Below are 23,434 nucleotides of genomic sequence, written 5' to 3'. Positions count from 1 at the left end.
CTTCTGTGTCCCTCCTCATCCCTACCCAGAAGATGGCTTCTGGGGTCGTGTACAGAAGGATGAGCAACCAAAACCAAATAAACAAGTAAATGTATGTTTTCCTCATTTGCATATTGTAATGGTGGTAGGACCCATGACTACTAACTGCATCTCTGGACTGACTCCAATCCCCCAGGGTCCTCAGTCTCGGGCTCCATCTATGTGGGAACCCATTGAGGATTGTCCTGTGATGCTAGCTTCCATCACAACAGCAACTTCTTCAGTGTCCCCCTCCATCCCAGCCCCCTTCATGCATGAATGCACATGCTGAGAATGGATGCATGGCTTCATGTGTACATACACACATGCAAACACTGGAAGCAAGGTGCCTGCTCATGAGCACACACAGGTCCTGCAGTGACATGGTGTTCGGTGCATGAAGACACAGCCATGCTTTCCTAAAATGCATCTGAAGATGAATACATACACACCGCACACTATCCTCTGGCTCATGTGTGTGCAGGGATGTACACAGCACACACATGCCTGGAAGGGCAGTTCATCCTCACACCTGTGTGTCTCAAGCATGTACTTCACAAATTCAAGATGGGGAGAAGGAAGGTTCTCTTGGAATGGGGTCTGGGAGAAGTTGTGGGCTGGGGCGAGACCCCCCTTAGTGATGGGTTTCTTCTCACTGTTGTCAGTCTTCCTTGCTACACTCACCCCAGTCCGGGAAGTCCCTGCTGTTGCAGTATTTCTCCCCAGCAGGCAGTGGGTACAAGTAGTGGCCGCAGCTGCAGTTATGGATCATGTGGTCTTGGAAACAGGAATGGAGACAGGCCTGGGGGTGCAGAACAGATCTCAGGCATGGTGGGATGGTCCCACTCCAGTACCAGAATGAAGGAGCCCAGAGAAGTTACAGCCAGGGAGTAGGGACTGCTGGGGACCAGGAGGTGTGGTCGTTTGGCTAAGAACCCGTGATGAGTAAGCCAAGCCACAGCTACAGTCTCTGCAGTCAGGTCCACACACTGGGCCCCACAGCAGCTTAGTGGGCCCTGCACAGGGACTTGGGCCAGATCCCAGCAGCGCCAGTCTCTCCATCCAAAGCTGGTCCTGTAGACGGCATGGGCAGGGGTGGCCTGCCTCAAATAAACACGCTAATAGCTCCTCCAGTGAAGTGCCACCACCCTTCTTCTGTGCACACAGAGACCCAGAAAGGCAGCAGTCAAGCTGGCTCAGATCTGCCTTCTTATGGGGGGTGATGGGAGTGGGGTACCCTAGGGAGGCAGATCTTTAATGGATCAGAGCTGAGGGGAGTTGGAGTAGAGGGCACACAAGAGTCCCCAGCCCTGAGAACTAGATGTAGTGAGGACACTTTCAAGGCCCCAATGTCCATGGTGTTTAGGTCATTCTGACCTGGATCCAGTCTACTCACAGACCAGCTATGTGTCCTGAAGCAAGTGAGCCTTGGTTTACTCATGGAGAAACAGGATACTAGTCACACCTGCCTTCCAAGGTTAGAGGACTCAGCATGGCATCCAGTGCTTGGTAAGCAGTTATTTCGCTGGCTCCTTCCCTCCTGTTCCTGCCCTGAGTGTTGACTACTATGGCCTCCTACCTCCAACCCAGGCCCACTCCTCATGCCCCCTTCCCTCCTCCCCTGCCTCCTCTCCTCCAGATGAATGCATTTGACTTCTCCCAGAGGGACCACTGAGATTCCCACTGGCAGGAGATGTGGTCAAGAGGAGACAGCAGGGGTCAGAGGAGGTAGCTGGTTAGAGTGGCTCCGACTCTGGTGAGTGCCTCACATAGACCTCAGTCCCTCCTCTGGAAGAGGTGTCATCCTCACCCTGTTCCTGAGACTGGGGTAGCCCAGGCAGCTCTGGTAGGAAGTATGCAGTAAGCAGAACTTCCGACGGTCTAGATTTCTGCTCTTGCCCTGGAAGAAGCAGGCACTGAAGTAGACCTCCTTTTCCATATGCCCTGCCTCCCTGTGCTGCACTGTCTGCCTGTCCATCCATCTGGAAGTTCCAGAGGTGCCCAGAGTTCTCCAAGGCACACAGAAGCCCCTCAGACAGGAGGTGGCCAAGCCAGCCCGTGTCAGGAGTGTAATACTAAACTCGGGCCTCCTAGACATGGAGGCAAGCATCCTTTGCTTGCTTTTGTTTCCTCATCTCCACAGGCAGGCTGAGCTGAAGGAGAAAAGTCAGCAAGCTATCCATTTGGTCCTTTATGCAAGACTTGTTCTCTCCTCTCAAGGCTGTAGAGGGAAGGTTACAGGCTGACCTCAGAGATCAGGACAAGAGGAAAACTCCCAGCTACAGAGAGAGAGCTTGAAGGCAGCTACCTAAGATGGGCTTTCTCAGGTTAATTGGTGAGACATTGAGTCGGGGTCTGCCAAACACAGTTTTCCTCATTCCGACATGTGCATGGTAGGGGTGCCTGCAGGCTGCAACACACGTGAATTGCCAAGCACATGGGCAACCTGCTGCAGTTAATACATTCATAAATGCCACTGCTGTTGACATACTGAGATCATAGAGGGGCTGAAGAGATCAAATGAGGAAACACATGCAGATCCCCAGCACTGAATCTCACACACAATGAGAGTTCCATTCTGGGTGATCCCCCAGGGACACCTGCCAAGGGGATGTAAGAGTGGCTAGCCATGGGCCCTGGGTCAAAACCCAGAACCCTTGTCTTTGCAGCACCATGATCCCCTGTGCTGCTTACAAGGATCCAGCCAGGTCTGCCTGGTGCTGCATGCCTGTAATCCCACTACTGAAAAGGCTGAGGACGGAGGATTGTGAATTTCAGGCCAGCCTGGGCTACATAGGGTAACCCTGTCACAAATAGGTAAATAAATGAGAAATAAAGATTTGTCAGAGTCAGTCCAGCCCTTGCAGAGAGCTGAGGTGAAGGGTCCCCATGGTCACCAAGCCTACACAGCCTTCCCACCTGGATGGAGTATGTGGTGTTGTAGTCACTGTAGAGATTCTGAATGGCAACATCGGAGCCATTCATCGTGCAAGGACTGTAGGGCTCCCCCTTGCGCTGCAGCTTGTCCTGTGGAGAAAGATGGCTCATGGAGACTCCTGGTAGTCTCTTCTGTTTGTGTTTCCAGAGGAGCCAAGGGGATCTGCCAAGGGATGGGGAGTTACAGGTCCCAGAAAGTGCCAAAGGGGTCACCAGAAGGCCCAGCGTGTCTAGAGTGTTGACAGATCCTGATGTTTGCACTGAGGCAATGGTGTGCTGGGTTTGTGATTGCTATTTTCGGGCCATGGGAGGACAGCCTGGACAGGGAAGCTTCTCCACCCAGCCCTCTCCACTCAGGCTACCCTGGGGGCCCTGGCTGTACCACCAACACCCCGATGGATGTCTCAGTTCCTGCCATGGCATAGATGCCCTCTTCTCTGATAAAGGGGTACGTCCTCTGCTCATGGAGCATCAGCCTGGCTCCTGCTGTGGACGCAAGGAATGGAACATAGTCCTCCTGGCCGATGTCCAGGATCAACTTGAGACCTATGGGGGAAGGATGGCGAGGGCAGTTGAGCTTGGACATCCCCCAGATGGAAGGGAGACCTGTCACCCAAGTGTTCCAGCCTCATTCAGCCAAGAGGCCCATAGTCTGTCTCCTCCTGGGCTCATATTCCTCACCTGTAGCCTCTTGTCCATACAGCATGCCCTGCCTACCCACGGTGCCCAGCCCATTTCATCCCACACGCCATGTGACCTCATTCTCCCTATTCAGTCCTTTCTGGTAGTATCACTCCCTCCTGCTGCCCTCTGAAGACGCCTTTCCCTCATTCTGGAATGCCGCTCCCCACCCTCTCCTTTCTTCTGGAACATCCTACTCTTTCTCCATGCTGCAGTAGTATCACTTCCTCCAGCAGCTTTCCTGTTTGGGCAAAGTCATCTGCATGCCCCCTCCTAGCTCTGGAACGTTCCTTCCCAGGACGCGCCTCACTTGTGTTGTCATTGTTAGTCTTCTTCCCTGCCTGGTTTAGAGGCAAGGACTTGCTCCCAGCCCTGAGCTTGGGGCACTGGGGTGGCGTCTCTGCCTGAGACAACCAGAGCCATCCCTCACTTAGCACTTGCTACATATTATGTGCTAGTGGGGTGCTCACTTAAGAGAGGATCTGGCTATGTAGCCCAGGCTGGCCTTAAACTGGCGATCTTCCTGTCTCGGCCTCTTGATTGCTGAGATCACAGGCTTATGTCATCATGCCTGGCTATAAAGTGCTTTCTTATAAAATATCCTATTAGATGCTCACAAAAATCCCATGAGGTACTATAATTATCCTCATTTTAGAGGTAAGCAAACTGATGCGCAAAGAGGTAAAGGGACCTCTCTAAGGTCACACTTGGAGGAAGTGGATTTTCTGGCTTCTAACCAGGCCTACTGGCTCCTTACTTTAATTATGTGTCTCTCAAGGGAATAGTCCAGCAGTCTGTTGACTATTTTCACTAACAAGGTCAGGGTTAAGGGGGTCAACTCCATGGCCCCCTCTTGGCCAGTAGCTCTGATGGTCAAGGAAGGCCATCCTGCCTTCTGATGGTTAAGAGTGTCACAGCCTGAGACTGTGTGCTATGCCCCAAATGTGGGTGTTTGGGTATTTGTCAATGTCTCTCCAAGGTCTCCCTTTGTAGCTGAGGCTGGTCTTAAACTTGTGATCATCTCACTTCAGCCACTCAAGGGTTGGGATTACAGGTGTATATCCCAACAGGCAGAGTCCACCAGCCTTCCTCTAGGAGACAGGACAGTGGAACGAGGACCTGTCCTCATGCTCCACTGCCTCTCTACTCTTCGCTCTTCCTGGCTGTTGGGCTACTGTTTGCTCTGCTATCACTAGGTGACCTTGAACCAATTGTATAAAAACTTCTCAGAGTGCCCCAAATATGCTGAACAGGCCTGGTTTCCTGATCAGATGAGGTGGCTTCTTAACACAAAGTTGCTGTGACTCAGGAGCTGAATATTGCTGTGGGCCATTCTTAGCTGTCATACACTGTACTCTTCAGGGAAAAAACTGAAGCCTTGAGAACCCATCATAGCCAAGAGCTGTGTTGCTTTTGAAACATCGAACAACAACAAAATGGGAATACCAGCCTGGACCCCTAACCTCACCCTAACCTTAACCTAACCTTAACTCTAATCTTAACCTAACCCTAACCTTAAACCTAACCTAAACTTAACCCTAACTCCTTACCTAACTCTAATCCTAACCTTAACCCTAACCTAACCCCAACCTTAACCTAACCCTAATCTCAATCCTAACTCCTTGCCTAAACTTAACCCTACTCCCTAACCCAAATCTAACCCTAACCCCTAACCTAACTCTAAACCTAACTTTTACCCTGGACAGAAGGCTCCCCCAAGGGCTCTGTCCTGGTCTGCTGAAGAGGGGAATGGGCCACTGCCACCATCTCATAGCATCTCCTTGCAAACCCAAACTCACCAAATTCAGTCCCAGGGTTGGCAGAAGGAAGCACTGTCTCCGTCATGCCCCAGTTGAAGATGTAGCAGTTGCCATAATCAGGGTAGAAGATAGGTGTGAAGTTCCTGAAATTAACAGGATAGGCTGGAGGGCAGGAACTTCCCCTGGGCAGAGGGCTCCCCCAAGCATGCTGTCCTGTTCTGCCAAAGAGGGGAGTGGGCCGCCACTGCCCGCTTTTAAACACTTCAGAGAGGGGGCAGGCTGGAGAGGCTAGACAAGTCCTTTCCTTCCAGTCCATGCCCTGTGGAAGCCAGCAGGGAGACTCCTGGAAGGCTGTGAGGTGGAAAGGAGGAAGTCTCTCCTGGCTGGGACTGGTGTAGCTTTTGTGGCTTGTGAAGAAGATAGTCTCAGATGCTAGCCTCAGTCACTACACTTTCAGAAGGACATGATTTGTTCTGACCCCTTGGCTTACAGACCATCTCACTGCACAGCCCAGGCTGGCCTGGGGAGGGATGGTCCTCACCTCTGCCTCTCCAGTTCTGGAGTTCTAGGTATGTGTCAGTCTTTGTGATGTCTCCTTGTATCTCCCTAAGGGTAAGAGCTTACCCTAAGGGTAAGATGATGTTGTCATGTTCAAAACAATCAACAAAATCTCTCAATATGGTTTATTAAATACACAGTTCCAATTTCCATTTGTTTCACAAAGATTTGTCTTTAAAATTTATTTATTTAAACCAAGACCCAAATAATTTTAATGGGTGGTTTAATTGTAATTGGTTAGTAAGCCCTGTTAATCTCTTTTGACTGTGTCTCTTGGGCTGATATGAAAAGCCCACACCATGCAAACCTGACAACCTGAGACCGATTCCCAGGACCCAGAGTAGAAAGGAGAAAACCAAGTACCATGAGTTGTCCTGTGACCTCCATGGATACACTGAGGCAATCATGCATGCATGCATGCATGTACATGCAAGTAATAACAAAATCAAATGAAAAGTTTCAGTTTGATCCAGGTAATAATTGAAGATGATGTAACCTTGTCCAAAAATTAGATCACACAGGACAGAGACTCTATTGTTAGCAAGAACTGGAGTCTGGAGGATGTGTTAAACAATAGCACAGACAGCAATAAAAAAATGCAGACGATGAGGAACTCCATGATAGTAACCCAGTTCCTTCAGTAAATAAAGTTGTGTAAGAGAAAAGGAAATAACCTGTAGACAGAAACTCAGAATCAACAGTGTCCGAGATCACATCCTGCATGCTCACCTCATGTGTGCAAGCTGAAAAGTGGATTTCATGGATGGTGAAGGACTTGAAAGGAGAAATAATAGTTGCTAAGGGCTGGGAATGAATGCAAAGGGAAAGTGGGTAATAAGTCCCCAGAGGACAGGAAGTACAGAATGAGATGAGTAAGCACAGCATCATTCCATAGGAAGAGGGAGGCCTGATGTTGTATGGCACAGTAGGGCAGTGGCAGCTCATGACAGTGTATTACATATTTTACATCAGACTGGGAAGAAGGGCTGGCGTGGTGGTTCATGCCTGTCATCCAACCACCCAGGAGGCTGAGGAAGGAGAATCTTGAGTTTGAGACCAGCCTGAGCTATGTGGTGAGGCCTTGTTTCAAAAAACAAAACAACAGTAAAACCAGTCTAACAACAAAATTAAAAGTGAGGTTTCCCAGTGAAGGAAGGGTAAGTATTTTGGAAGGTAGAGATGGCTTGATTTGGTCACTGTGTATAGCAGAAGCAGAGTATGGTCATACTGCCCCCACATATGCAGTTCATGTGGGCACACACAAATATACACAGTATGTGTGTGTAAACAATCCTATTCATAGAAAGATTACTTGATTAAAAGGAAAATTACAAGCTTGGTATGGTGGCGCATGCCTGTAATCCTAGCACGGGGTTGAATTTTTCCTCTGTGCTGTGGAGGTTCTTATGTCTGTCAGGAGTAGCACTGAAAGTATTTTTCGAAGGACAGTAGGACTGTTCATCCAGCAAGTGTGCTGCTGACAAGCCTGACCTCCCAAGTTCAATCCCCAGGACCCACAGAAGGGAGCAGGAGGCTGCCAGGATGTGTCCAGTCCCCTCTTGCAGACTGAACTCTGGGTCGCCATCTCTGCTGACTGTTCATTTGTTGGTAATGCCTGTCACCTACAGCGGCTATGCATAGCTTTAGTAACCTCTAGTTCCAGAGCAAGGGTCCCCTATATAAACATTTTCTGGGATAGGGTCTGTGAATGCAGAGACCAGAAAGCAAGCCTTCAGAAATTACTGGGAGATAGCTAGGGACACTCATGGTTACTTGTGGTGTGAGATTGGAGACTTGAACTTAGGAGTTCCACATCAGACTGAACAACATATCTAGAAGAGAAGAGGAAAGGGAAGGGGGCTGGGGGGTGGTGGCAGTGGCAGGGAAAATGGCTCAGTTGGTTAAGTGCCAACTGCCAAAGCATGAGGAACTGAGTTTAGAGTCCTAGCATCCATGAGTCTATTTGCCTACTCCTCCACATCATGTGACCACTTGCCTACTCCATCAAATCATGTGAGTCATTTCCAGAATCAGGGTCTGTGAATGCAGAGACCAGAAAGCAAGCCTTCAGAAATTACTGGGAGATAGCTAGGGACACTCATGGTTACTTGTGGTGTGAGATTGGAGACTTGAACTTAGGAGTTCCACATCAGACTGAACAACATATCTAGAAGAGAAGAGGAAAGGGAAGGGGGCTGGGGGTGGTGGCAGTGGCAGGGAAAATGGCTCAGTTGGTTAAGTGCCAACTGCCAAAGCATGAGGAACTGAGTTTAGAGTCCTAGCATCCATGAGTCTATTTGCCTACTCCTCCACATCATGTGACCACTTGCCTACTCCATCAAATCATGTGAGTCATTTCCAGAATCAGGGAAGGCAATACTCAAGCGAGGAAGATGATGTCATGTGTGCTATAACCTGGCCACCATGTTTCACCAGTTGTGACTTCTTACAGGTGTCAGGTGGCTTCTGGGGAAGGCTTCTCTGAGCCCATCACCCCTGCTAAGATCAAATAGGTCCACCCACATCAAGGGCTTCCCATTAGATATCTAACCAGTGCTATTAAACATTCAAGGTCACCACCAACAAAGAAGTCTGAGAAATGGTCCTACCAAAGAGGCTCCATTCAATGGCACCCGTCCTTCTGGATAGAGTCCTTGATAGGAAAGTGTCGAGTGGGAAAATGGATGAAATCAGAACAAAACATGTTTCTTTCCTAGAGATGCAGGTTTGCATTCTTTGCTGTTTGCTTTTGTGGTGCTGGAAATCTGACCAGGGCCCTTATATGCTAGGCAAGTGCTCTGCTCTGACTTATATCATATATCTTTTCTTAGTTTTGACACATTATAGTTGAGAGGCAGGATGTTAAGGACAGTAATCCCTGGCCAAGGGGTCAAAGAGAGTCCTATGTGCTGGTTTTGGCAGTGTGTGTGTGGTTTATATGCGTGTGTATAGCATATGTGTACATGCATACCCACATGTGTGTTGTATGTGTGTGGTTTATATGTGTGTGCATGTGGTTTATGTGTGGTGTATAGTGTGTTGTATATGTATGTGTGTATTGTATGTGTGCACATTTGTGTATGTTTGTGTGTTCATGCACTCTTGCTCACAAGAAGAGTCTCCAGGAAGATGTTGGGTATGTTCTCCCACCACTCTATACCTTATTTCCTTGATACAGCCTGGAGTCAGGCTGTCAGCTAGCAAGCCCCAGTGATCTTCCTGTCTCTGTTCCCAGTGCTGGGGCTACAGGAATGTGCAGCCATACCCAGCTTTTTACATGGGTTCCAGGGGTTCAAACTCCAGTCCTCTTGCTTGCATAGGATGGGTATCATCTGAGACATCCTCTCTGTGCCACTTCTCAACAAATATGAAAGAATTCCACAGTCAGCTTATTGTGGGGCTTGGGCAGTTTATAGGGACACTGACAGTGGGGCCAGGATTTATCCATAGTGCATAAATTGACTTTTTGGAGCCCATTCCCTTGCTCAGCCTAGATACACTGGGAAGGGCCTTGGTCCTGCCTCCAAGTAATGTGACAGACTTTGTTGACTCCCCATGGGAGATCTCACATCTCAGATGAGGGGATAGGAGGTGGGGTGGGGTGAAGGTGGGGTGTTCAGGAGAAGGGGAGGGAGGAGAAACTAGGATTTATATGTAAAATAAAAAGAATATATCCAACCTGTCTCAAGGTAGGCCTGTCCTATTAATGGGGTATCATTTTGTGGTTATTACACCCATGGGGACTGCCATTTTTCTGATTTGCATTATGGGACATTGGTGCTATATTGCATGGGGTGTGTGTGTGTGTTTGTGTGTGTGTGTGTGTGTGTGTGTGTGTGTGTGTGTGTGTAGAGCCAAGGAATTCTTGGTTCTCCTGTCTCTGTTTCCTGAGGGCCAAGACCACAGGCTTGTACCATCACATTTGGTTTGATTGGCAACTCTTTGATACTATGTGCAAAATGCTTGCCCAGGACACCTGTGCATAGAGAAGAGCAGAGAATCTGCAGCTCTCAGCTGATTCTTCACTGAACCTGTGGAAGGTCTAGGGGCAAGGCTATAATTCCTGGAAGATGAACCTGGAAGCATGTCATGCTGAGCATGAGATTTAGGAAGGAGCCCCTGTGTATCAGCAGAATTGAGACCTGAAGTGTGAGAGCTCAGATCAGGAGCGCACAAGTCTCCATGTCCAGATGAAGGGGACAGGATTCTGTGGACAAGCTGGAAGATAGTCTGGACTTTCTGGGTCATTGCCACCCCTGCCACTCTGCCACCCACTCTGCAACTCTCTCACCATGAAGGAAGGGGCCTTGTAGCGAAGATCCCATAAGCCTTGATTATCATGCCAGTGTGGGCCTAACTATATGCCCTTCACAGTAACTGGAAGAGGTGGGTAAAATGATTGTCCTGGTTTAGAGAAAAGAAAAGAAAAACCAGACAATGCAGTGTCCACCCAGATATGCCATCAGGTGGTTGGGAGTTGCTGGCTAATGACCCAAGGCTGCCCCTGTGCCTGGGGTGGCCAACAGCCAAGCCTGGCTGATGGGGGCATTATAAAAGGCCTGGCCCCTCTATCAAGGGAGGACAGCTATGGAGTGCACCACAGCAGATCTTCCCATGAATCAGGCCAAGCCCAGGCTTCACCCACAGTCATCACATCCTTTCCCATCCTTATCTTCCTTCCTTATCTGCTTTCCTTGCTGACTTCTCCCAAAGTGATTCCCTCCAGTGTCATGAGCCTGCCTCCGATGTGCCTCCACAAGCCTTAACAAGACACAGAGGCACAGGTCAGCCTGTGTGCTGAGGACAGCCACTCTAGAACTGGATGGGTCTGAACTCTAGCAGGCAGAAAGTTCTCTCACCGATGGCTGCAGGGTTCTGTTCCAAATAGACAGGCTAGGATTATGCGGTCAGGGGCATAGCCCATCCCCACCAGGTCCTCTGGAAGCACTTGTGAGAAGATGTTGGTGGCCTGGAGGATATACCACTCAGTCACAGCCTGGGTGGCACTGGTGAAGTTCCGGAAGGTACACACAGTCCCATTGGCACTGCACTGTGGAAAGGAAGAGGGGTTCCTGAAGACACAAAGGCCACTGCTCTGAGGAACCCAGGAGGGAAGGGCAGCACTGTATCTGCTGCCCCATGGCTTTACTCTGATGGTGGGAAATGTGTTAGAATCCTAACTCACGCAATACTCAGGGGCCACCACCCCAAGTCACTACAGACTGGTCATACTCAGCCCCCACTGGTACTCTTAGGTATGGACACATGACACATGTACAGATACATAGCTCCTCTCCCACACACATACAAACCTATTACACATACAGAGGTATACAAAGACACAAAACTCAGACACACATACATACCTAAACACATGGGTACAAACACCATACACACACTCAGATGCACAAACGCACACATTCAGATACACGAACACACTTGGGTAACAGACACACAAACATACATGGGTAAAACACATATATACAGACACACTTAAACACATGTGCGTACACACATGCACATGACACAAAAACATACATGGTCACACACACACACACACACACACATGGACACACACACACTGACACACTTGGATACAGGGCTCACCCTCAGAGTTAGTGGACACACACCTTGGGCTGAATTTTCAGATAGGTAACTCATGGCCACACCCTAAGTGTGCATCTACTCCTGGGCTCCAGGCATCTGCTGGTTTGAGTGGGGGCTTTGGAGGCTGTGACCATGTGCTAGTGTAAGGCTCACAGTTGCCCCTCTGGAGGCTTCACACCTGATCCTTGTGACTGCTGAGGCTGAGTGAACAGGGAAGCTGTTGACAGTGACAGTGCAGGCCTCTGGGCCCTGAGCTCTCAGCATCCTTGGGCTCTCCAGGGATGATGCCTGGATCATGGTCTGGCTTGTGACGGACCTCTGGGAGATCCCATCTGAGGCTTTCTCTCACGGGGGCTGTATGAGCCAGCAGCACCTCACCCTCACCTTGGGCAATGGTTTTTTGGCTTCTGATTGCATCCTCCCTGCTCAAGTCCTTGTGAAACTGACACCACTGCCAGGTCCAGAGCATGTGACCCAGGACTGGACAATCACTGGAGGCTGTCCTGTAGCCCACTGTAGTATTTTAAGGGTGAGATGTGACAAGAGGATTAGTGGAAATTTGACTGGCTCTGTTGAGAAAGGAACTGTGGGAAGAGATTGCTGAGATTCAGCTGGAGAAAGGCCTGAGCTGAGATGGGGGGCAATGAGTTCTCATGAACGCACCCGAGTGTCTGGATCCATGCATGCCTGAACCCAGGTGAATTCTGGATATCTTTGTTACACATGCTGATGGCTCTCTGCTTTGCATAAATGAATTTGAACTGGGTCATTCTCATCCAAGGGTCTCGACCAACGCACCAGCCATTTCTACTTTTTAAAAAGTGCTTTCAGGGCTCAGGGAATCATCCAGTTGGTAAAGTGCTTGTAGCACTATCAGGAGGACCTTAGTTGGGTTTTCAGAACTCACATAAAAAACTCAGGTGAGGGCTAGAGAGCTGGCTCAGAGTTTAAGAGCACTAGCTGCTCTTCCAGAGGGCCCAGGTTTGATTCCCAGCACCACATGGTAGCTCACAACTATCTATCTATACCTCCAGTTCCAGGGGGTTCAATACCCTCTTCAGACATCCATAGGCACCAGGCAAATACATGGTGCATAGACATACATGCAAGCAAAATACTCATATACATAAAATAAAATTAATAGAAAAATAACTACAAATATAGTTAAATGGTATGTGCTCGTAATCTCAGAGCTTGGGGATGTAGGGACAGGCAGATTCCTCAAGCTTGCTGGTCAGTCAGCCTTGTCTAAGGAGAAATAACATCTGAAGTTGTCCTCTGATCCACCCCTGACAGGTAAACATGAAAATATATTTGCTCACACCCTCTACCTTTTGCAGATGTACAAAACAGGCACTGGGTCCTCTCTGCAAATCTTAGATTATTAATGAAAATAGATTATTACCAGTCTCTCTGGATGGCCATGGCCTGTACTTGGGGAACTTACCAGCCTCATAGCCACCTTGCAACCCTGGGCATTGCAGGTGCTTCCTGGGGATGGACTGCTGTTGTTGTAGCTGTCCCCAAACAACTCGAGGACCACTGGGTGGTCAGGGTTCCGTTCATCAATAAGGACCAGAGGTGTGTGGTTCCAGATGGTAAAGTTCAGGGTACTGGTGGTGTTGGTGTGACCAAGCTCCGGAGCCAGAATCTTGTCCAAGACAGCCTCCATCAGTTCATCCAGGTCCTTCAGCAAGTGCTTGACCTTGGAGTACCTAAGAGGGGAGAGGTTGGGTCAGGAGGGCAAGGGCCCACCACAAAAGAGCATGTAGAGCCTGTGGTCTTCTTGCAGCCCAACATATAAGAACTTGCTACCAAAGCAGGACCTGGTGATGTTCACCTGTAATCCCAGTTATTCTTGTTATACAGAGGGCAGAGACTTCATTCTGTTTGTTGCTAAAATGTCCAGCTTGTGGAACAGTAGTACACAGTGGATGCTCAATAAACACAAATGCAGTATACAGATGCAGCATTGCTGAGAGCTGGAGGTGCCATTTATACAGTGTTTGTGACCTTGTTTTTTTTTCCAATTATAATCTTTATTTCTACAATTATCACATAACCTTCGCTGGTATTTATAACTACCTTCTTCTTTTATTCACTCTGTACTTCCTCTGCCCTCAGCAAAGAGTTCAGAGGGTCTTGGTTCTCTTTCTGAAGGAGTGAACCATGCTAATACAATGAATATATATCAAAAGGAACTTATCAGACTGGCTTACACAGTACAGTCTGAAGAGACCAACAGTGACTGTTTCTTACTGGGGAGGCTGAGAACCTAGTAGCTGCTCAGGCAATGAGGCTATATCCCTCCTCAGTCCCAGTCAGCTGCTGGAGGCCTGGAAGATTCCTGAGGGCCACTGGTCTGCAGCCTACACTGGAAAGCTGAAGAAACTGGGTTCTGATGTCAATGAAGATGATAGCAACAGAAGCAGCAGCAGCAGCAACAACAACAACAACAACAACTCACCAGTAAAGGGTGGCAGCAAGCAGGCACAAAAGCAGAAAAACCATTCCCCGTGGACTTCCTCAAGTCTGGGCCGTTGCCAGGAAATGCATACCATATATGATGGGATAGGATGGTCTTCTCAGCTCAACTCTAACCAAGAAAATCCTAATTTCATCTAGATAGCTCTTCACAGTTATGCCCAGAGTCTTTGTGACCTTGCTTTTGAGACAGGTTCTGATTGTCCAGCCCAGGCTGGCCTGGAATTCATCATCCTGCCTCAGCCTCTGAATGTTGGGGTTATAGATGCTGCCTCTGCTGCAATAGATGGTCCTACACCCGTGCACATACAGGTAGCACTAAGTGGACCCAGTGAGTGAGAGAGAGGGAGAGGGAGAAGAAGAGGGACAGGGGGAGGGACAGGGAGAGAGACAGGGGGAGGGAGAGAGACAGGGGGAGGGACAGGGGAGGGACAGGGAGAGGGACAGGGGGAGGGACAGGGGGAGGGAGAGAGACAGGGAGAGGGAGAGGGACAGGGGAGGGACAGGGGGAGGGAGAGAGACAGGGGGAGGGAGAGAGACAGGGGGAGGGACAGGGGAGGGAGAGAGATGGGGAGGGACAGGGGGAGGGACAGGGAGAGGGACAGGGGGAGGGACAGGGGGAGGGACAGGGAGAGAGACAGGGAGAGGGACAGGGAGAGGGATAGGGAGAGGGACAGGGAGAGGGACAGGAAGAGGGACAGGAACAGGGACAGGGAGAGGGAGAGGGAAAGAGAATGAAGTTGGGAGGAGATAAGGTAGGAACTGGAGGGGAGGGACTGGGGGATAGTTTTTATCCAAATACATTATATTCATCTATGAATATTAAATAACTATTTTTCAAAAGAAGATTGACAGTGTCCGAGGTACAACACTGAAGGTTGACCTTTGTTCCACTCCAAAGTTATTCAGATCTAGACGTATTGTGGCCCTCTTTAAGCTGAGAAAGCTTGGGACTTTTAAAAAACTTATATGTTGCAAAAAGGGAAAGCGAAAAGGGGAAGAAAAGAAAGATAAAAGAAGGAACAAAACAGAAGGACTACGGAGAGAAAGGAGAAATGGGAAAGAAGGGAGGAAAGAAAAGGAAGGCAAAGAGGGAAGCAAAGAGCCGGCTTTGCTCCGGGGACCACCTACTGGAAGGGGCTGGAATTGCAGACGGTGACTGCCGGGAAGTTCATGGTCTTGAAGCCCATGGAGAGGGAGACGCTGACCTCCCAGCTCAGGTAGGTCTGAATGAAGACGCCCCATTGCCAGCACACCAGGCAGGCGAAGAGCAGCGTGAGCAGGAACCACATGGCTTTCTTCTTGGGCCCCTCGCAGATGATGCGTTTGGGGCCGTGTGTGTTGGTGTTGTTGCAGTACCACACAAGCAACTCCTTGTAGGTGTAGCCTGGCCCCTTCTGCAGCCGGTGCAGGCACTTCAGCAGGTACTTCTTCACTGGCATGGTGACACCTGCTGGGACATGGGATGCCATCAGACAGGACACTGTTGAGGAGGTCACAGGCTGAGAGACTGGTCGCGTAAACCAGCCCTTTCTCCCTCCCTCCCTTTGCCACCTGCCACCTTTCCCTCCACCCAACTCTTCACCCACCAGAAAAGTGCTCATAGAGTGGCTACAGCATTCTGAATAAATGTCTCTGGATTCAGTGATGAGCAACTCAGACAAGGTGCCTATGCCTTGCCCCCTGCCCCCCAAGCCCATGCTGGCCTTGAACTTTATCCCTCTGTCTTTGCCTCCTGCTCACTCTGGGATTACAGGCATGGGCCACCATGTCCATCCTAGTGACTGAGGGTTTTCACCCCCCAGGAACGCCCAGCGTAATGGACCAGTTGCTAAATTTCTCAGCTCAGGTTTCCCATGTATAACATGTTAACATATCTAATTATTCCATCTCATTAAAAATCAACTCCTACTTTTTAAATTTTATTTGTGTGTTTGAGCGTGCCAATGCATGCTTGTGGAGTCTGTTCTCCCCTTCTACCGTGTGAGTGTGTTGAGTCCTGGAGATTGAAGTCAGGTCATCAGGTTCAGTAGCAAGTGCCTTACCAGCTGATTGTTGTCTTTCTGGCTTCCCTCCCTCCTTTCCTCCCTCCCTCTTTCTTCAGAGGAGTAGAATTTAGAGCCCTGTGCATGCTCTGTCACTGACCTCCAAACCAAGTTCTGTTACAGCTAATTACTGAGAAGGCAGAAAAAAAAAGTGCTAAGTCCAGAGCTCTACCACCCTAAGTGAGGCATGAGGTGACTGACGGCATTCTGACTCCACAAGTGGGGCTGATAAGATAAGCCAGCAGAAATGCTGAGCTTCCAGCACAGGGGCTGGGGCTGTGCAATTGAGATCCTAGAGGCATGAGAGGGTGATGGTTAAAACTGAGGTGTCGTAGGCAGGGTGGTGCCTTCTCACAATCTCATCATTTGGGAAGCTGGGCAGAAGGATTGCCATGAGTTCCAGGCCAGCTTGGGCTTCAGGGAGAGACCCTGCCTTGCAAAAAGCAAGGTCTAGTGCAATGGTGAGGCACTTATCTAGCCTGTAGGAGTCTCTGGGATCCATAGCCAGAAAGAGAGAGAGAAGAGAGAGGGAAGAAGGTAGGGGGAAGGAGGAAGGAAGGGAGGAAGTGAGAGAGAGAATATAAATATTCTCCATCCCCAACACTACAAAACATGGAGAAAAATAAAAGAAAATGTAGCTCGGTTGGCAGAGTGCTTGACTGCATGAACAAAGCCCCGGGTTTGAGACCCAGCACCACACACACTGGTGTGATGCACACCTACAACCCCAGCAGAAGCAACAAGGTCATTCCCAGATACATAGTGAGTTGGAAGCCAGTCTGACTATATGAAACCCTGTTTCAAAAAACAAAAATAGTAAGAGTTGATTGTCACCTCCATTTTTATATGTATGCAACTTGCCCATACATTGGGGATTACCAGGAGGGAAAGAAAGATGGTTGATTTTGCTAATCATTGAGTCCAGAGGGACAAACTCAGTGCCTGGCTGTGTGGGTGGGAGGCTTTAGGTCTTGGATTTGGAAAGGATACTCCAGCAGCTTTGTAGGACAGGTTGAAATGGAGTGGGCGGTCTTAGAGCATTGAGTGGTAGCTGTGGGTCAGCAGGACCCTTAGACCATTCTAGATTTGTCTCCCAGAGACATAGGAGGCAGGGCTTATGCAGAGATTACCAATAATTGCCACCACGCTTGGCATGAGTACGCCTCAGGGATCCCCTTCCCCTGAGCAGTCATCCCCTAGCCCTGAGTTTCTGCTGTCCAAGCTGAGACCAGCTCTAAGGTCAGCAGCAGAGTCTATTCCTCTTCTGCTATCCTGACTCTGAGCTGGCATGACACCCACTCTCCTGTGAGAGCCACTTCCTGCTGGGGACACACACTGTGGTGGGACATTTGATACCTGCTGATCCCATTCATATCCCCCCCTCCCCAACAGTTCTGGGGAACTCTGGCTGCTCCTACCATTTTTTTTTTTTTTTTGACATAAGTAGCCAGGCTGGCCCCTACCCTTAACTCTAGGGAATGTATGTCTTGTAGCTATTGTCATGTACATCACAGAAACTCAATCCTGCCACTTTAGACTAGAACAGAGGAAGAGACCTCTCCTTTTCACTAAGACTTCTGACATGGTCGTTTTTTGTCACCATACAATAGAATAAAATCAATATGAGGAGAGCAGAGCCTCAAGCCAGTAAGCCAGATCAGCAGCTGTATGCCTGAAGCCATTCAGCCATTCATTTTATGAATGCTGACCCAAATTGGGTCTGTCATGTGCAGGTTGAGAGAAAGAGTTCATCTCTCTTTACTCTCTGTTACAGTTGCTCACTTGGATGGCTCCTTCCTTAAGCTCTCAAGCTCCCTAGGAGATGGGGAAAGACAGCAGCTTTCCACAGGTTACACCCAGTTCTCCACTGAGCAGCCAACTATAGCATTCCAGACTCCCCTTCTGCGCTGTCCATTTGTGTCCACACCCAATCTGGATACAGTGGCATCCTCATCTTTCCTCCCATAACAGGAAGGGACCAAAGCACCAAGAACCTTGCTGTCTCTTCTGTATTCATTCTCCGTGGGAATCAAATTCCACAGCCTCCCAAGTCATTATGGCTATACGGTGAACATGCATAGATTTTTCCAGTGCCAGTGCCCCTCAGTGGGCCTGTTCTCTGCTCTCCTAACTCGTGCAGTAGCGGCTGCAAGAGTATCAATACTGTTTCAGATGTTACTTTCCCCTAATCCATTATTCTTATGACTGGTAAGTGCAAATAGAATAAGCCTATCCTGTCTGGAACATTCCAGCACCCAGAGGCCTCCCAGAAACCAGCACATTAGGTTCCAATGAATTGTCAGTGGTAGAAAGAAAGAAACAAAGGCACTTCTTGGATCCTAATCTTTTCCATTCTCATTTAATCCTTCTGGTTCAGTCAAGGAGAAAGTCAAAGCTCTGTACAGGCCTCTGATCCTTGATAATCTCCTAGCTCAACAGTGGGGCCTCAGGCTCAGAATACAGTCAGATACATCACTTGGTTAGGATAGGCAACATTTGTGTTTTCACGGAGGGGTTTGTTTATTTACGTTCTGAGACAACCTTGTCAGTTATGCTGGCCTCGAGCTCCCTGGTTACCCGAGGATGGTCTTGAACTCCTGTAGTGCTGGCATTCCAGGTGTATGCCACTATACCTGTCTAGTAATTTATGTTTAATTTAATCAACAGCCTAGAGCATGCAAGGCAAGTATTTTGTCATTGAGCTGCATCCTCATCTCATTGATTATTATTATTTATTAACAGGCATGCAGGCAACACACTGCTCACTGGACTTGTTTCTGGTTTTAAAGTCACATTTATTTAGTGTGTGTGTGTGTGTGTGTGTGTGTGTGTGTGTGTGTAGGCCTGATGGCAGCCTTGGGTATTGTTCCTCTGGCACCATTCTTGCTGTTTTTTTGAGACAGGATCTCCCCCTGACCTAGAGCTTTCTGAGCAGACTAAGCTGGCTGGCCTCTCTGGCCTCAAGCATTGGCAGTCTCTGCCTCCCTGGTACTGGGATTATACACACAGGAGCCACCACACCTGGTTTTTCATGTGGGTTCTTGGGATTGATCTCTGGTCCTTGTGTAGCAAGTGCTTTGGCAGCTGAGCTCCCAGGTCTTTGCTTTTTAAAAGACATTGCTGAGGCAGGTCTGCTGGCTCACATCTGTAACCCCAGCAAGTGGAGAAGACACCAGTGACACACAAGTTTGACAAAGAACTTGGATGCCAGATATATAGGTACTCATACAAATCAGAAAGTGATCAAGAACACGGAGTCAACCCGCCTAACCAACCACAGGTGAATGGATAAAGGAAATGTGTTAGCCAGCCATGGTAGTGAACATGTATAGTTCCTGGATTTCAGAGGCTAAGGAAGAAGGATTACAAATTCAAGGCTAACACAGTAAGAGTGAACCTCAAAAGAAAACCAAGCAAAATATAAACAAATAAAACTCCAACTGAAAAGGAAAAATACAAATCAATGGAATATTACTCACCCATAAAAAATGTAAACTGGGTTGGAGAGCCAGCTCAGTGGTTAAGAGCGCTTGCTGCTTTGCAAAGGGCCTGAGTTTGGTTCCCAGTACCCACACGGTAGCACACAGGCACCTGTAATTCCAGTTCCAAGGGATTTTATGACCTCTTCTGGCCTCCATGGGCACTGCGTGCACATGGCACACAGGTGTTTGTGCAGACAAAGCACACACACACACACACACACATAGCCAGTGGCGGGGAAGAGCAGGGATGAAGGAGAGAGAGGAGGGGCTGCTAGCAGAGACCAGTAGGAATGACTTTATCTTTCTATAGTGCAGCGGCTAACTAGCTGGTAACAACTAATTGAATACTCAGAACAGGCATAGAGTGTATTGTGACTGTTATAGCAGAAAGAAATGACAAATGTTTTAGGTGACAGATACATCAATCATTCTGACCTAGTCATTATCTGTTGTGTGCATGGATGAAAATCTCATACACACACTGACAAAAATGCCTATGACTGTACCAGTTAACATCTAAAAATGCCAAAACACTAAATTCACCAGTGTGAGGTTGGTACCACTGATTTATCACAACTAACACTACCAGCTTCACTTTATTATTTGAACAGAATAAAAACCATCTGCAGAGCCAACTCTCTGTGCCTGGTGGTCCTGGGGATTGAACCTGTGTCCTCACACATGAATGTTCCTCTTTAAAATGGGGAAAGGAGGCTGGCCGTGGCTCAGTGTGTAAGAGTTGGGCTTGATGACCTCAGTTGCAATTCCCTGAATCCATGTAAAAAGCTGGATGCGACCACACCTGTGCCTGTAATACCAGGTAGAGACAGGAGGCTTGGTGGCACTTGCTGGCTACCAGCCTTAGTTCCAGAGTCAGTGAGAGACCCTGGCTCAGGAGAACAAGGTAAGGTAAGGAGGCATAGAAGGGGACACCTGGTATCCTACTCTGGCCTCCTTATGGGTGACCACTAAGGGACATAGTGCACACAGAAACACGCGCGTGTACACACACACACACACACACACACACACACACACACACACACACAAATAAGATAGCATAAATGCCAAAAGATTTGGGGAAAAACCACATCACAAAAGATTATGAACACAGGGAAACTTTCTCAGTGTCTTTTCTCACTGGGGAAACAAACTGCAGTGGATCACCACTTCCCACCCATGGGAGGGCCAATTGCTCTGGGCTGGTAAGGATGTGAAGCAACACGCAGGGTGGGAGCTGTGCTGAATGACTTTGGAATACACTTGGAAACTGTCTTAGTCAGGGTTTCTATTGCTGTGACGAAACACCATGAATAAAGCAACTTGGGAAGGAAAGGGTTTATTTGGCTTAGAATTCCACATCACTGTTCATCACTGAAGGAAGTTAGCACAGGAACTCACATGGGGCAAGAACCTGGAGGCAGGTAGAGGCCATGGAGGAGGCTGCTTCCTGGCTTTCTCATGACTTGCTCAGTTTGATTTCTTATAGAACCCAGGACCACCAGTCCAGGGATGGCCACATCCAAAACTGGCTGTGTCTCTCCACATAAGTCACTAATTAAAAAACAAAACAAACAAACAAAAAACAAAACAAAACAAAAAACTCTCTATTGTGGCCAAATCTTATGGAGGCATTCTCTTTTTTTGGGATTCCTTCATATCAGAGGACTCTAGCTTGTATCAGTTGTCATAAAACTAGCTAGCACAGTTGGTTCAGTGGGTAAAGGTGCTTGTTGTGAAACCCAAAAGCCTTAGTTTGTTCCCCAGAACCCACGCGGTGGATGGAGAGAGCCAACGCTTTCCAGTTGTCCTGTGATCCCTACATACACATCATGGTTCCTCCAAAACAAAAGTTAAAAAAGGCAATAAAAGTTAAAATAAATAATTCCCTTTAAAAATTAAGTTGAATGGCATCTCATGTGATTCAGTAATTCTATTTTTATTCATCTGAGAGAACCTAAAGTGTGTGCATCCTCCACAAAGGCATCCATGCTTCTTCATAGCAGTCTTATTCACAAAAGGGAAATGCCCACATTTCTACCCATTCACATCCACAGTGGAATACCATCCAGCCATAAACAGGAATCAATGATTAACACACAGAACAACACGAAGGATATGCACAGTCATTACGCTGAGGAAAATGATGCCGACACAAAAGAGAACACCCTGTAAGATTCCCTCTTAGAAAACCCAGGCCAAGCAGAACTAACTTATTGAGACAAGCAGACCTCTGTGTCTCAATGAAAAAAGGCTGGCTAGAAAGTTTCACAAAATAACATTCTGGAGATGACGGACTTATTCTAGTTGGACCCTGGGATGGTGATTAATTTGAATGTGTTAATCTACATATTTATGAAGAGTTTTTAAATTTTAAATTATTTTATTTATGTGTGTGAATGTCTGTGTGAGTATAGGTTATGGATCCCCTGGAACTGGAATTACTGACCATTGTGAGCCATCACGTGGGTACTGGGACTCTACCGGGTCCTTTGGAAGAGCAGCAAGTGCTCTTAATCTCTGAGCCATCTCTCCAGCCCCTAAAGATTGTATTTTTATTTTATGTAAACTATAGCTCAGTAAACTTTGGGCAAGGTGTATCTATTGCCATTGTACATGTATGAGATTCTGCATTAAGTAAAAAGTCTAGATTTGTTTTAACTTTGAAAAAAAAATCAGCAATTGTCCCAGAATGGCAATAGCTCCTTAACTTGTTCCATTTGTGGATGTTTTATACCCAGCCCATTGTACCATCTTCCTTACTAGCTGCTTTGCATGCATTGACATCTGACTTTGTGACCACTGTAAATTGCAGAAATTCCTTCATTTAAGACCCTTGTATTTATTTTTGTAGCAAAACCTAGGATGATCTGAGGTCCTGGGTATGAACAGCTTGAGTTGGATACTTAATTGAAGGTTAACTTGAGCACAGACTGGACTCTAGTTATTGAGAAAGTTTCCATGGTCATGTCTGTGCTGGGGAGCCACAGAACATGACTGAGGCTTTGTTCTCAAGAACCAGCTAGTGTCAGGGTGAGGGGTGGGGTTGACTATGCTAGGCAAGAGAAGCTGAAGGCAGGCCTTTGTTTGTTTGTAAGAGGTGAATCTCACTATGCTCCCCATTTGTGTCTGAAACTCCTGAGTTCAAGGGATCTTCCCACCCCAGCCACCTGAGTGCTGTGATTATAGGTGTGCACCACCACTAACTTGGCTTAAAGGAGAATTTAAAGGGAGGGGGCCGGGCTCTTTGGGCACATCACTTTGAATTTTCAGTCCAAGTATTGTGTGCACTCCAGCACGTGTACCTTCATGTCTCTATACCGCAACTGACTGAAGCAATCAGGGCTTTCTAGACAAACGATTGATACTGGCTTTGTTGTAGGAAATACAAGGTGGTCTTGAGCTACCATCACACTAGAGAAAAAGTCTGTTGAGACTGACAGAAAGATGCCTGGAAAAGGTTCTCACTGGCAATGGTGGGGCACTTAGGCACCTTTGTGATGTAAAACAAGAAATTAGAACTGAATCAAGACACATTGTGTATTAAAATTCTATGGGTTCAAGGGGACACCAAAAAATGGAAGGGGTGAGTAAGACAGTAGAATCTTTAGTAAATAAATGTCATCGATAAATGGGCCCCTGGAAACTAGTGCACTCCATAAACTCCCCACTTACAGCAAGAGTCTACAAATCACAGCTCAAAACCTACTTTAGTGTCCTGTATTTGTGAAGTCCTTAAGCTAAGAGTGAAATCTACACTCTTGTATGTGTGTGTGGTGTATGTACGTGGGTGCTTGTGGAGGCCAGAAGATGGCATCCCATATCTTTCCCTATTGTTCTCCACTATGCTTTTTGAGACAGG

The 23,434-nt window shown here is 48.0% G+C and overlaps 1 protein-coding gene across 1 annotated transcript in view; it reads right to left on the bottom strand.

The window, feature by feature from the left end:
* Scnn1b (sodium channel epithelial 1 subunit beta) overlaps positions 1-23,434 on the bottom strand; it is a 54,356-nt gene that overhangs the window by 3,373 nt on the left and 27,549 nt on the right. Inside the window, exons 2-8 of the mRNA XM_051192856.1 lie at positions 15,177-15,495; positions 13,009-13,276; positions 10,814-11,004; positions 5,436-5,539; positions 3,338-3,501; positions 2,938-3,045; positions 703-820 (exon numbers count right to left, since the gene is read on the bottom strand). Coding sequence (XP_051048813.1) covers positions 703-820; positions 2,938-3,045; positions 3,338-3,501; positions 5,436-5,539; positions 10,814-11,004; positions 13,009-13,276; positions 15,177-15,487 — 1,264 coding nt within the window. The 5' untranslated portion in view covers positions 15,488-15,495. The remainder of the gene's footprint in view (positions 1-702; positions 821-2,937; positions 3,046-3,337; positions 3,502-5,435; positions 5,540-10,813; positions 11,005-13,008; positions 13,277-15,176; positions 15,496-23,434) is intronic.

Source organism: Phodopus roborovskii, unplaced genomic scaffold (assembly GCF_943737965.1).
Source record: "Phodopus roborovskii unplaced genomic scaffold, PHOROB, whole genome shotgun sequence".
NCBI classification, from domain to species: domain Eukaryota; kingdom Metazoa; phylum Chordata; class Mammalia; order Rodentia; family Cricetidae; genus Phodopus; species Phodopus roborovskii.
The sequence above is the reverse complement of the archived record's forward strand: the minus strand, read 5'-3'. Positions and strand labels throughout refer to the sequence as shown.